The sequence below is a fragment of the Antennarius striatus genome, chromosome 10 (assembly GCF_040054535.1).
Source record: "Antennarius striatus isolate MH-2024 chromosome 10, ASM4005453v1, whole genome shotgun sequence".
Lineage (NCBI taxonomy): Eukaryota > Metazoa > Chordata > Actinopteri > Lophiiformes > Antennariidae > Antennarius > Antennarius striatus.
In genome coordinates this window covers 231087-245241 of record NC_090785.1, presented here as the reverse complement: position 1 = coordinate 245241, position 14155 = coordinate 231087, and the positions used below count along the sequence as shown (strand labels likewise).

The following is a 14155-nucleotide window of genomic DNA, read 5'->3' as shown; positions in this document are numbered from 1 at the left end:
AGGACCACCAGCACCACCAGGACCACCAGGACCACCAGCACCACCAGGACCACCAGGACCACCAGCACCACCAGGACCACCAGGACCACCAGCACCACCAGGACCACCAGCAACACCAGGACCACCAGCACCACCAGGACCACCAGCACCACCAGGACCACCAGCACCACCAGGACCACCAGCACCACCAGCACCACCAGGACCACCAGGACCACCAGGACCACTAAAACCACCAGGACCACTAAAACCACCAGGACCATCAGCACCAAAAGGACCACCAGGACCACTAAAACCACCAGGTCCACCAGCACCACCAGGACCACCAGGAACTGGGTAGTTTGTTGGTGCAGTGGTCTGGAAACGTTTAGAGCGCCATCATCCTGGCATTTAGGAGCTGATGGAGGATCTGATGGGGCTGATGGAGCTGATGGAGGGTCTGATGGAGGGTCTGATGGAGCTGGAGGGTCTGATGGAGGGTCTGATGGAGCTGATGGAGGGTCTGATGGAGCTGATGGAGGTTCTGATGGAGCTGATGGAGGGTCTGATGGAGCTGATGGAGGGTCTGATGGAGCTGATGGAGGTTCTGATGGAGCTGATGGAGGGTCTGATGGAGGGTCTGATGGAGCTGGAGGGTCTGATGGTGGGTCTGATGGAGCTGATGGAGGGTCTGATGGAGCTGATGGAGGGTCTGATGGAGCTGATGGAGCTGATGGAGGGTCTGATGGTGGAGGATGTTCCTGATGACATTAATGTTAATATTTACTAAGAACGCGTCGCGCTGAGCGGACTGGGCAGTAACCGTAGCTTCTGGAATATCATTGGCCCCAGCAGGAGGTCGGCGTTGCCGGGAAGGAGATTGGTCAGGTTTTGGCAGAGAAGGCTAGTGATGCTAAGACGACGTGTGGGTTTGGGTTCTACCTAAATAACACCTGAGAATCTCAAATTAAGATAGAACGACACTTCCTGTGTGAGTGGATGGACGCCAACACGAGTCTTTGGTTTGATTGGACGACTGGTTTGATTGGACGACTGGTTTGATTGGACGACTGCTCTGATGGTTGTCTGTGCGGCACCACGACAGTAAACTTCAGGTGCTAACTTTTAAGCTAACACAGAGTTTGAAAGCTGGCTAGCATTAGCCATCCAGAAGCACATTCAGATTACAGGAGGTGGTCTAACTATCTCCACCACTAGTCTGAGCTCAAGAAGCGGCGCTAACAGGAACAGGTTTAGATTTAGCATTTAGCTAGCGTCATTAGCAGCATCATGAGTTTGATGAGCTTTAAATGTTTCTGTAATATATTTATTAATATTTTTGTGTCTACTAGTGATGCAGTCGTAGGCTAGGCTAACAGACTCGCTTCTGCGTCACGTTTAGCATTAGCGACGCGTCTGGTGGAATGTCTGGAATCTCTGGAATGTTTGGAAAGACTGTAAAACGTGATTCCATCCGTGTAAATTTGTGCCGTTGGGTTCGGGTCAAAGGTTCCCTCGTGTCACTTCCTGTGCTGACAGCTGATTTCCTTCTACTTCCTGTTTTAAGCAACGTGAAACGTGTTTTTACAACGTGGAACAAATTGTTCCCCCTCGTCTCTATTTAAATCAAAAGTGTTGGATTTACACTGTTGCTAAGGCGACACAGATAGAGTAAGTGTGAACACACAACGATGAAGATTGTCTGTTATTGCTGAGTCGGGACTTTGTTCCCGTCAGGACAACTTCACACGGGGTATATTGCACTATCGTCACGTCTGTTCACGTATGATCACAACACGGTTTGGGGCGCCGACCGTTCATGAGCCTAAATGAAGTCACACTGCTTTGAGCCAATCAGAACAAACATTGTTTGAACCAATGGGAAGCGGTTTTGGCCTCAAACACGGACCCGTGAGCGAACGTCACGTCACGTTACTGCATGCTAAAGTAAAGAACACCAACACGTGAACCCGTCGCCCTGCGTGTGACAGACAGACAGGTTCCTGTACAGCTGATCACAGATCAAGAACACAACAGGAAGTCTAAACTCTGATATGATTGGATAAAAATATGGCTTATACTCTTGGTCACATGTTACTCTAAATAATCCTCTTTAATATCCAGAGGCTGTTAACCAATCAGAGGTGAGGATGAGGGGGGCGTCGGCTTGTCTTCCAGGTGTCAGACATGAAGGGAACACCCCCAGCGCGCGCCAGCGGACACACCCCCACGATGGAGGCCGACCGGACGCCGCCGCTCAGGTCCCAACACGTAGAAGACGGGCCGACGGGTGGGCGGAGTCGTGGGCGGAGCGATGTGTGGCTGGATGGGGGTCACGCCGTTACTTCTTGTTGAACATATCCATCAGGGGGGTGGGGATGAACTTCATCACCGTGTCCACGATGCTCTCCTCCTCCTCCTCGTCGCCGCAGCCGGTGGGAACCGCCTTCTTGGGCCGCGTCAGGCTGCCCTCCGACGCCTGCTCCATCGCCGCTGCTGCCTCCGCCTCCTTCTCCTCCTTCTTCTTGATGCCGTACTGGAAGAGAGAGGAGGGGGGTGTGAGGCCCCCCCGGGGGTTCGGTCACGCCAACGGTTTCCACCTCAGAGCTTCTACCTGAAACACCTTCTGACTCCTCATCAAGAGGAAGGTCATCACCACTCCACCCATCTGTCTGTGTTTCCACGGCAACAACACACCTCCTCTGACAACCTGACGCGCATCCTTTAGGGGGCGTGGCCTGTCGCTATAAATTCTAAACATTGACCAGGAAGGATGCAAAATCTGTTTAGTGATCACCAGAAAATGGAACCTCATTGATTGGCTGTCCAAACTGTTAGGTTAGGTTTAGGTTCGGTTTAGGTTAGTGATTAGGTTTAGAGGGTAGGTTTAGGTTAGGGGTTAGAGGTTAGGTTTAGGTTAGGTCTAGGTTAGGGTTAGGTTAAGTTAGGGTTAGTTTAGGTTTAGGTTAGTTTAGGTTTAGGTTAGTTTAGGGTTAGGTTTAGGTTTAGGTTAGGGTTAGATTGGGTTAGGTTAGGGTCAGAGGACTGTTGTCCACTTTGGTGAACAGAACAGAGTCACAGGAAGTCATTCCTGGTCAACAGGAAGTTGCAGCTTCTTAGACGTCGTGTCTTCTTCTACAAACTGTCTGAGCTACTTCCTCTTACGTCTTCTGGCTCCGCCTCTGGCTCCGCCTCTGGCACCGCCTGCTTCCTCTCAGTTTCATCACATTTGTTCCAGGAATGTTTGTGGGAATAGCTGATCCCCAAAAACAGGTTTTAATCAGCTCCATCAAATGTTCTCCAGAGGAACGTTTGGATGCAGCTTGATCAGCCACTGCAAAAACAATTGTTCCCAGTGAATTAGACTGGAGTTAGACTGGAGTTAGACTAGAGTTAGACTAGAGTTAGCCAGGAGTTAGCCAAGAGTTAGACTGGAGTTAGCCAGGAGTTCGCCTGGAGTTAGACTGGAGTTAGCCTGGAGTTAGACTGGAGTTAGCCTGGAGTTAGACTGGAGTTAGCCTGGAGTTAGACCGGAGTTAGACCGGAGTTAGACTGGAGTTAGACTGGAGTTAGACTGGAGTTAGCCTGGAGTTAGACTGGAGTTAGACTGGAGTTAGCCTGGAGTTAGCCTGGAGTTAGACTGGAGTTAGCCTGGAGTTAGCCTGGAGTTAGACTGGAGTTAGACTGGAGTTAGACTGGAGTTAGCCTGGAGTTAGACTGGAGTTAGCCTGGAGTTAGCCAAGAGTTAGACCGGAGTTAGACCGGAGTTAGACTGGAGATAGCCTGGAGTTAGACTGGAGTTAGACTGGAGTTAGACTGGAGTTAGCCTGGAGTTAGACTGGAGCTAGACTGGAGTTAGCCTGGAGTTAGACTGGAGTTAGCCTGGAGTTAGACTGGAGTTAGCCAAGAGTTAGACCGGAGTTAGACCGGAGTTAGACTGGAGTTAGCCTGGAGTTAGACTGGTGTTAGACTGGAGATAGCCTGGAGTTAGACTGGAGTTAGCCTGGACTAAGACTGGAGTTAGCCTGGAGTTAGCCTGGAGTTACACTGGAGTTAGACGGGAGTTAGACGGGAGTTAGACTGGAGTTAGACTGGAGTTAGTCTGTAGTTAGACTGGAGTTAGACTGGAGTTAGAATGAGAACAGAAACCAACGCGGTTCGATGTGTGCCCTGAACAGAGCTGACGGATGCTGGTTCTGATTTGGTTCTGATGGGATGTGGTTTAGTGCTGGTTCTGACCTGGGTTCTGGATCTGACCCCGGTTCTGGTTGTGACTCGTGTTCTGGCTGTGACCTGGTGTGGGGTACCTTGTCCCTGATTCCCTGGCGGATGTTCTCCCTCTCGGCCTCCATCTTGGCGTACTTGGCCTTCCTCTCCTCCTCCTGCTGCCTCAGCGCCTCCTGCCGCTCCTCCTCCTTCTTCTGGGCGTCGGGGTCCTTCTCCTCCTCCCCCCCCAGCATCTTCCCCATGTCTTTGGTGGCACCTGAAAAAACAAGGTGAAGGGGGGGTGTGAACCCAAGACAACAGGTGACAAAGGTCAAATGTGGACGTGACCCCGACGAGTCCTGAGCCTATGGAGCTGCACCCCTCAGCCCCCCCCCCCCCACACACACACACACACACACACCAGATGATGATGATGATGATGGTGTGGAGCTGCTGCTTCGTCCTCAATGTTTTTCTTTCTCGTCTGCGTTCTAAAACCCCTGAAGGTCGTTACCGTAGAAACCACTGACACCGACGTCTGTCTGAGTTACTGACGTGGACAGAAATGACTGAACAGTTTGTGTGTGTGTGTGTGTGTGTGTGTGTGTGTGTGTGTGTCTGTGTGTGTGTGTATTTGTATGTGTGTGTGTGTGTGTGTGTGTGTGTGTGTCTGTGTGTGTGTGTGTGTGTGTGTGTGTGTGTGTGTGTGTGTGTGTGTGTGTGTGTGTGTGTGTGTGTGTGTGTGTGTGTGTCTGTGTGTGTGTGTATTTGTATGTGTGTGTGTGTGTGTGTGTGTGTCTGTGTGTGTGTGTGTGTGTGTGTATGTGTGTGTTTGTGTGTGTGTGTGTGTGTGTGTGTGTGTGTGTGTGTGTGTGTGTATGTGTGTGTTTGTGTGTGTGTGTGTGTGTGTGTGTGTGTGTGTGTGTGTGTGTGTGTGTGTGTGTGTGTGTGTGTGTGTGTGTGTGTGTGTGTGTGGCAGAGCAAACAGCAGCTCCAGGTGTTTGGACGTTCTCTCTGGAGGACTTGATGGGATGGGGGAGGGTCTGGGGGGGCAGAGCTCCATCCATCACGGCGTTATCTCCTGCTGGGACCCATTATCACTGGAGGACAGCCTGGCCCCGCCGCTGAGCATGCTGGGACACGAAACATTCATCACCACTGAGGCTGAAACACGAACCGCCGCCGACACAGGAAGCAGGACACCACGTCTCCTCCTGACGCACAAGAGGACAGTCTGAACACGGGTCAGGTCTACTTGAACCTGAGCCTGAACCTAAACCTAAAGCTGAGCCTGAACCTAAACCTGCACCTAAACCTGAGCCTGAACCTGAGCCTTAACCTAAACCTGAACCTGAGCCTAAACCTAAACCTGAACCTGAGCTTGAACCTAAACCTGAGCCTGCACCTGAACCTGAGCCTGGACCTAAACCTGAACCTAAACCTGAGCCTGAACCTAAACCTGAACTTGAACCTAAACCTGAACCTGAGCCTGAACCTGAACCTGAACCTGAACCTGAACCTGAGCCTGAGCCTGAGCCTGAGCCTGAACCTGAGCCTGAACCTGAGCCTGAACCCGAGCCAGAACCTAAACCTGAGCCTGAACCCTGAACCCTGAACCTAAACCTGAACCTGAGCCAGAACCTAAACCTGAGCCTGAACCCTGAACCTAAACCTGAACCTGAGCCTTAACCTAAACCTGAGCCTAAACCTAAACCTGAACCTGAGCTTGAACCTAAACCTGAGCTTGAACCTAAACCTGAACCTGAACCTGAGCCTGAACCCGAACCTGAGCCTGAGCCTGAGCCTGAACCCTGAACCTAAACCTGAACCTGAGCCTTAACCTAAACCTGAACCTGAGCCTAAACCTAAACCTGAACCTGAGCTTGAACCTAAACCTGAGCTTGAACCTAAACCTGAACCTGAGCCTGAACCCGAACCTGAACCTGAACCTGAGCCTGAACCCGAGCCAGAACCTAAACCTGAGCCTGAACCCTGAACCTAAACCTGAACCTGAGCCAGAACCTAAACCTGAGCCTGAACCCTGAACCTGAACCTGAACCTGAGCCAGAACCTAAACCTGAGCCTGATGTTCATCATCTCAGAATCAATGATCTGATTGGATGCTGTAGGTGGAGCCCCACTCATCACAGGAAGTGAACTGAGGAGCCTCAGGATGGATTTTTACTTCAACCAGAAGAGGTGAACAGCCCCCTCTGCCCCCCCCCCCCCCCAGCAAAGCTGGCTGAGATCCTCTCTGGTGTTTTTTCCCAGCATCATGCCCCCCCCCCCCCCACCTGCCCCGAGGCGTTTGGATCAGAGGATCCACGGCTTCCTGCTGCGCATCATCAGCCTCTCCTCCACGAGCTCATCGATCACATGGGGGGCATCAAGCACATGGGGGGGGCATCGATCACATGGGGTGGCCATTGATCACATGGGGTCTGATTCACACAATCACTAAGTGTACGTCTGCGTCGACATCAGTGGCGCCACCTGTGGTTGGGACTGGTGTGACTCCCGCTCTTGTTAGCTAACATTAGCGTTTTGTTAGCGTTCAGTTAGCGTTCTATTAGCAGTACGGTTAACCTCGGCGGCGTGGAGAAGCTCTGATCTGATTTCTTTCTTTTTATTCAAAAGGCGTGGGGGGCGGAGCTTCATTCAAGGACCTAGAAGCCTGTTTGGAGCCCAACAGAAGCTGGACACACACACAGACACACACACACACACACACGCACATACATGCACACGCACACACGTGATGAACATCAGCAGTGTTTCATCACCAACACTCTCAACATGTTCTGTCACATCTCCTGTTGCCAGGCAACCAGCAGGGCTGCAGCAGGAAGTTGAGCACCGACAGGTATGGAAGCAGAAGCAGCGCTAATGCTAGCAACGAGGCTAACGGCAGGCTAGCTGTCTGGGTGTTAAGCTACATTAGCATGTTTGAGAACACATTCTGCTTTCACGCGGCACTGACTTCCTGTTTTCTGCTTAATGATAAAATGGGTCCAATCAGGTGAGACAGGAGGCGGGGCCTAACAAGGACGTGGCCTAACGAGGACGTGGCTGAAGGTCCTGAAGCCCAGAGGGAAAGCCTTCACACAGGAAGCTGCTGGAAGCGAAATGGAACGCAGCCCAACCAGCAGCCTGAATGACGGATGAACAAACAAATAACCCAAATATTAGAATCCGGTAACCATGGCAACCGTAGCTCCGGCTCACCATCACACATAGAGTGATGATGATCTGTTAGCTCAGCGTTCTACCGGGGGGGGGGGGGGTTCAGAACAGGGGAGGGGTTATCTCCTCCTGTTTGATCACCTGCCGAACAGGATCCCAGCCAAACCGCTAGCAGCTACCATTAGCATGTTAGCGGGGGTCCTGCCCTGAGGCCCCGCCCACACGCTGCCAGATCATTTTGAAAACTCTCAAAAAGATCCGTCAGCGTGTGGGCGGGGCCTGAGGCAGGTGCTGCACGGCGTGGTCCTGACCCCTGAGCTGAGCCCCGCCCCCGGACAAGTCCCCCCCCCGGATGTTGAGGGACACGGGGACCTACACCCAGAGCCAGTAGTCCAGCGACCCCCCCAGCATCGTGACCGAGCTTGTTTTCACCTTGGCTTGGCCCAGCGGGGATGTCGCCATGGAAACCTTGGCAGCGTCTGGGTTCCAGGGTGAACAGAACCTGAGCCAATCAGAACCAGCGGGGTGGGGCGGGGGGCTGGGCCCGGATTGGAGAGACACAAACACCTGATCGGTAGGGGCCGTACCAGACCGTGGCCCCGCCCCCCACACCCACAGGCTAATTCACACCTGGGACAGGTGGTCAGGTGTCAAAGCAGGGGGTGGAGTCTCTGAATCCGATCCGCCCAATGGCTCAGGAGCCAATCAATGATCCCTCACACTGGTGTGTGTGTGTGTGTGTTAGTGTGTGTGAGTGTGTGTGTGTGTGTGTTATTGATCTGATCCCAGTAGCTGTATTGATCGGTGATTAATGATCCTACAAACAGGTTCACACCAGCATCATTAAAAACCAGCCAACCCATGTATCTTCAAGCACTTCCCATCTTCCCATTGGCCACGCCCACCCATATGGTGGGCGTGGCTGGAGGAACACCCCACACACACACACACAGAGCACAGAATTGTGTACACACGCAGGAAGTACATTTATGGACGTGCTTTCTATTAAAACAGTCTGCTGAGACCCGGAGCAAATAAAACACTCACACACACACACACACACACACACACACACACACACATAAACACACACACACACACAGACACATAAACACACACACACACACAGACACATAAACACACACACACACACACACACAGACACATAAACACACACACACACACAGACACATAAACACACACACACACACAGACACATAAACACACACACACACAGACACATAAACACACACACAGACACACACACACACACACACACACACACAGAGTAACAACAGCAGAGGGTACTCCATGATGCTAATGTGTGCTATCCAGTCAACCCTCTCACCGGAGTGTGTGTGTGTGTGTGTGTGTGTGTGTGTTTATGTGTCTGTGTGTGTGTTTATGTGTGTGTTTATGTGTCTGTGTGTGTGTGTGTGTGTGTGTGTGGGTGTGTGTGTGTGTGTGTGTGTGTGTGTTTATGTGTGTGTGTGTGTGTGTGTGTGTGTGTGTGTGTGTGTGTGTGTGTGTGTGTGTGTGTGTATGTTTATGTGTCTGTGTGTGTGTGTGTGTTTATGTGTGTGTTTATGTGTCTGTGTGTGTGTGTGTGTGTTTATGTGTCTGTGTGTGTGTGTGTGTTTATGTGTGTGTTTATGTGTCTGTGTGTGTGTGTGTGTGTGTGTGTGTTTATGTGTGTTTATGTGTGTGTGTGTGTGTGTGTGTGTGTGTGTGTGTGTGTGTGTGTGTGTGTGTGTGTGTGTGTGTTTATGTGTCTGTGTGTGTGTGTGTGTGTGTGTGTGTGTGGGTGTGTGTGTGTGTGTGTGTGTGTGTGTGTGTGTGTTTATGTGTGTGTGTGTGTGTGTGTGTGTGTGTGTGTGTGTGTGTGTGTGTGTGTGTGTGTGTGTGTGTGTGTGTGTGTGTGAAGCTGCTGCTTTCTAGGTCACAGGCGTGAATGTGTGATGACATGAGCAGCACACCGCCGCTCAGCAGCCGGCGGTGTCGGTAGACCGTCAAGGTTCCCTCAACCCCCCAGGAGGAGTGTGTGTGTGTGTGTGTGTGTGTGTGTGTGTGTGTGTGTGTGTGTGTGTGTGTGTGTGTGTGTGTGTGTGTGTGTGTGTGTGTGTGTGTGTGTGTGTGTGTGTGTGCTGCTAGTGTCTGCTCGGTGTCAACATCTCTTGATCGTCTCATCTCCTCCAGTCCAGCTCCACCACGAGGGTGCTGGTCCGGTTCAGTCAGAGGTCCTAACCCTAACCTAACTCTAACCTAACCTAATCCTAATTTAACCTAACCCTAACTCTAACCTAATCCTAAACCTAATTGTAACATAACCTAATCCTAACCCAAAGCCTAACCCTAACTCTAACCTAGCCTAATCCTAACCCTAACCTAAAGCCTAACCCTAACCCTAACTCTAATCTAGCCTAATCCTAACCCTAACTCTAATCTAATCCTAACCCTAACCCTATCCTAACCTAAAGCCTAACCCTAACTCTAACCTAACCTAATCCTAATTTAACCTAACCCTAACTCTAACCTATCGTAATCCTAACCCTAACTCTAACCTAATCTAATCCTAATCCTAAACCTAACCCTAACCTAACCCTAACCTAAAGCCTAATCCTAACCCCAACTCTAACCTAACCTAATCCTAATTTAACCTAACCCTAACTCTAACCTAGCCTAATCCTAACCCTAACTCTAATCTAATCCTAACCCTAACCTAACCCTAACCTAAAGCCGAACCCTAACCCTAACTCTAACCTAGCCTAATCCTAACCCTAACTCTAATCTAATCCTAACCCTAACCTAATCCTAACCTAAAGCCTAATCCTAACCCTAACTCTAACCTAACCCTAACCTGAAGCCTAACCCTAACTCTAACCTAGCCTAATCCTAACTCTAACTCTAATCTAATCCTAACCCTAACCCTATCCTAACCTAAAGCCTAATCCTAACCCTAACTCTAACCTAACCCAGACTTGACCCATATTGCTGCGAGCTGACGGCTGTCATGTTGCCATGACTACAACATTGATGACACACCCCATTGGGGGCGGGGCATAAAGACTTTCGGGGCTAGCGGTTGGACGTACATGAGATATAAATAATAGACCATCTACAAAAGAGACGCTTCAGAGAGCGGAGCTGTTTGTGATTCTAAAAAAAGGTTCTAAAAATACTTCACAAAGGAAAGTATTGATAAAAAAATATTAAAAACCCGAGGGGAGGGGCTCTCAGTTGGGAATCCATGACTGACCAATCAGCATGCGTGAGCGGTGATTTAGTAGTTTAGGTACTGTCCCTTTAAGACAGCGGTGCGCAGTGAGGCTATGTCACGTGATCCCTGTCACGTCACCAGGAAGCGGTTTGGCTGTAAGGTTGCAGGTGGCCGGTGAGTGCTGCTCGTTGTTTGTTTACGTCATGTCTGTCGCTGCTACATCTGCTTCCGGTCGTCAGTCGTCTGTGACGTCATAACGCGTTGTTCCGGTAAACTCGTACCGGTTCAAGACACCGAACACGCGACCCGTCACCGTCTGGTTAAATCATGTTTGATTGGTTTGAATTGACACTGTACTTCCTGGTTCACCGCTGGGCATCTTGGGAGCTGTAGTTTTGCTACATTGATATATTGATGAATTCTGATTGATGAGATTTTAATGATTTAAATGATATTTAGAGCTCATGATTATTATAGATTAATTTAACTGTTTAGACCCCGTCCGTAGAAGCTCCTGCGTGTGTGTGTGTGTGTGTGTGTGTGTGTGTGTGTGTGTGTGTGTGTGTGTGTGTGTGTGTGTGTGTGTGTTGGATATCAGAATGTCAGCGTGCACAAGTTTCTGTCTTTCCTTAAAAAAGAAAACTGACCAAAAAAAACCACCAGTCCTCCATCCCACACACACACACACACACACACACACACACACACACACACACACACACACACACACACACACACACACTCCCCTGACAGCCTGGCTGAGCCTCACCCTTTAGATTTACTGTAATCTAGGGAGTGGAGAGAAGGGGGGGGGGTGATGGACCCCACACCACCACGACTCTGCTCCTCTTCCTCAGAGTTTTATTCAGTGATGAAGAGGAGGGTGACTTCCTGACTGTTTGAAGCCGGCAGGAGATCAAGAGCAGAAGAGACTCCGCCCCCTGACAAAGTGAGACCCTCACACACACACACACACACACACACAGACCTACACACACACACACACACACACACACACACACAGACCTACACACACACACACACACACACACACACCTACACACACACACACCTACACGCACACACACACACACACACACACACACACACACACACACACACACACACACACACACACACCTCAGTACATCATGGAGCATCAACAAAGTGTGTGACCAGCGTTTAGCTGCTTCCTGTCGACCGATCAATAGCAGTTATTGATTCCACTCCTGAGTGGAGTGTAAACAACCAGCATCCGTCACACATACAAGCATCCAACCGTCACACAACCAGCATCCGACTGTTACATGACCAGCATCCAACTGTCACACGACCAGCATCCAACCGTCAAACGACCAGCATCCAACTGTTACACGACCAGCATCCAACTTTTACATGACCAGCATCCAACCGTCACACGACCAGCATCCGACTGTTACACGAACATCATCCAACCGTCACACAACCAGCATCCAACTGTCACACGACCAGCATCCAACTGTTACACGACCAGCATCCAACCGTCACACGACCAGCATCCACCGTCACACGGCCAGCATCCGACTGTTACACGAACATCATCCAACTGTTACACAACCAGCATCCAACCGTTACACCACCAGCATCCAACCATTACACGACCTGCATCACGATCATTACACGACCGTTACACGACCAGCATCGAGGGCAGATGGGATGATGTTGTTTCTACTGACCAGATGGGCTGGATGGACCAATCAGAAGCCCCAAAGGAAGGAGGAGGACCAGACTGGACCACCGTGACAGCAGCAGAACCCCCCCACCTGTTTGGGTAGTCTGTATCACAATTAGATTGACCTGATGATCGTTGGATGATGGATGGATGATGGATGGATGGATGATGGATGGATGATGGATGGATGGTGGATGGATGGATGAATGGATGATGGATGGATGATGGATGGATGATGGATGGATGGATGATGGATGGATGATGAATGGATGGATGGATGATGAATGGATGATGGATGGATGATGGATGGATGGATGGATGGATGATGGATGGATGAATGGATGATGGATGGATGATGGATGATGGATGGATGATGGATGATGGATGGATGATGGATGGATGATTGATGGAGCCCCTCTGACAACTATTTGAGTTGCGGCGGAGCGGAGGAGAACCGGAGGAGAACCGGAGGAGAACCAGAGGAGAACCGGAGGAGAACCAGAGGAGAACCGGAGGACGGGAGGGGGGCGGGGCACCGGAGCGTGTCCCGGTCGGTCTTACCTCCCAGCGCCTGTTTCATCACGAAATTCATGCTGATGGCTTTGATTCCTCCTTCCGGTCGGAGCGATGTCACATTCGGTGGAGGCGGAAGTGGAAGTCCTTTGTGGATCTGGGGGGGGGCAGAACACCGATCAGCACCGACCGGACCGGTTCCGGTACGGTAACACACAAACTGTCAAACAGTCACAACACATCGGAGGAGCGGGACCGGTCACGTTCCGGGGGGGGGGGGGGTTCCGTCAATGCGTCAACTGAAGGACACCAAGGTCACTACAGTTCACCGCAGACCCCCCGCGGTAGCCCCGGTGGTCCCGGTGGTCCCGGTGGTCCCGGTGGTCCCGGTGGTCCCGGTGGTCCCGGTGGTCCCGGTGGTCCCTGTCACCGGCACCGGCAGACGCGCGAGCGGCGACTTTTCATAAAGTGGTCCGGTCCGGTCCGGTCCGGTCGGTCAGCACCGGACCGGACCGGACCGGACCGGATCCCGGATCAAACTTTCCGCCCCCCGCGGGGGGGCCCGAGCCGTCCCGCTCCGGTCCCGCTGCGGCAGTTTGTCACGGACAGCCTCCGGTAGCGCGAACGGGCTGCACCGGGATGCGCGTCCCGGTGCGACCGGTTCCAGCACCGCGGCGGCTGGAGAGCCCCCCCCCCCCCCCCGCATCGAGCTCCGGTTACCTCGTCCTCACGCGCGCCGAGCGGACCGGAGCGGAGACACCGATGAAGTCCCGGTAACGGCAGCGGCGGCTCTAACCGCTCCGTCGCATCTCCGGTTCGCGGGGCTGAGAGGACGTCCTTGGTGCCCCCCCCCGCTGCTGCCGCCTCCTGCACGCGCACACACTCAGACACGCACGCGCCTAGGAGGGAGGAGGAGATGGGGGGGCGGGGTTACCGTTCACAACATGATGGGAGGGGCTCACACGGGGAGGGGCGTCCCGCTCACGTCCCCCCGACCAGTGGAGACATTGTTCACACCCCCCCACACACACACATTCCCCCCCACACACACACACAGCCCCCCCCACACACACAAACACACACACACACAGCCCCCTCCCACACACACACAGCCCCCCCCCCCCCACACACACACACACACACAGCCCCCCCCCCCCACACACACACACACACACACACACACACAGCCCCCCCCCCCCCATACACACACAAATCAAAAGAACATCCTGAGCAGAACCACTCTGGAGCCCCCCTGTCGCCCCTCTGGAGCCCCTCTGGAGCCCCCCTGTCGCCCCTCTGGAGCCCCTCTGGAGCCCCCCTGTCGCCCCTCTGGAGCCCCTCTGGAGCCC

The 14155-nt window shown here is 52.2% G+C and overlaps 1 protein-coding gene across 1 annotated transcript; it reads right to left on the bottom strand.

Annotated features, from left to right (window-relative positions):
* Window positions 1-2316: 2316 nt before the first annotated feature.
* Window positions 2317-13696, bottom strand: LOC137603031 (complexin-2-like). The gene is made up of 4 exons (XM_068326213.1): window positions 13527-13696; window positions 12855-12963; window positions 4284-4459; window positions 2317-2512 (listed from the first exon to the last, which is right to left on the bottom strand). Exons 2-4 carry the CDS (start codon window positions 12883-12885, stop codon window positions 2318-2320), a joined length of 402 nt encoding a protein of 133 aa, XP_068182314.1. The 5' UTR covers window positions 12886-12963; window positions 13527-13696; the 3' UTR covers window position 2317.
* Window positions 13697-14155: the final 459 nt, after the last annotated feature.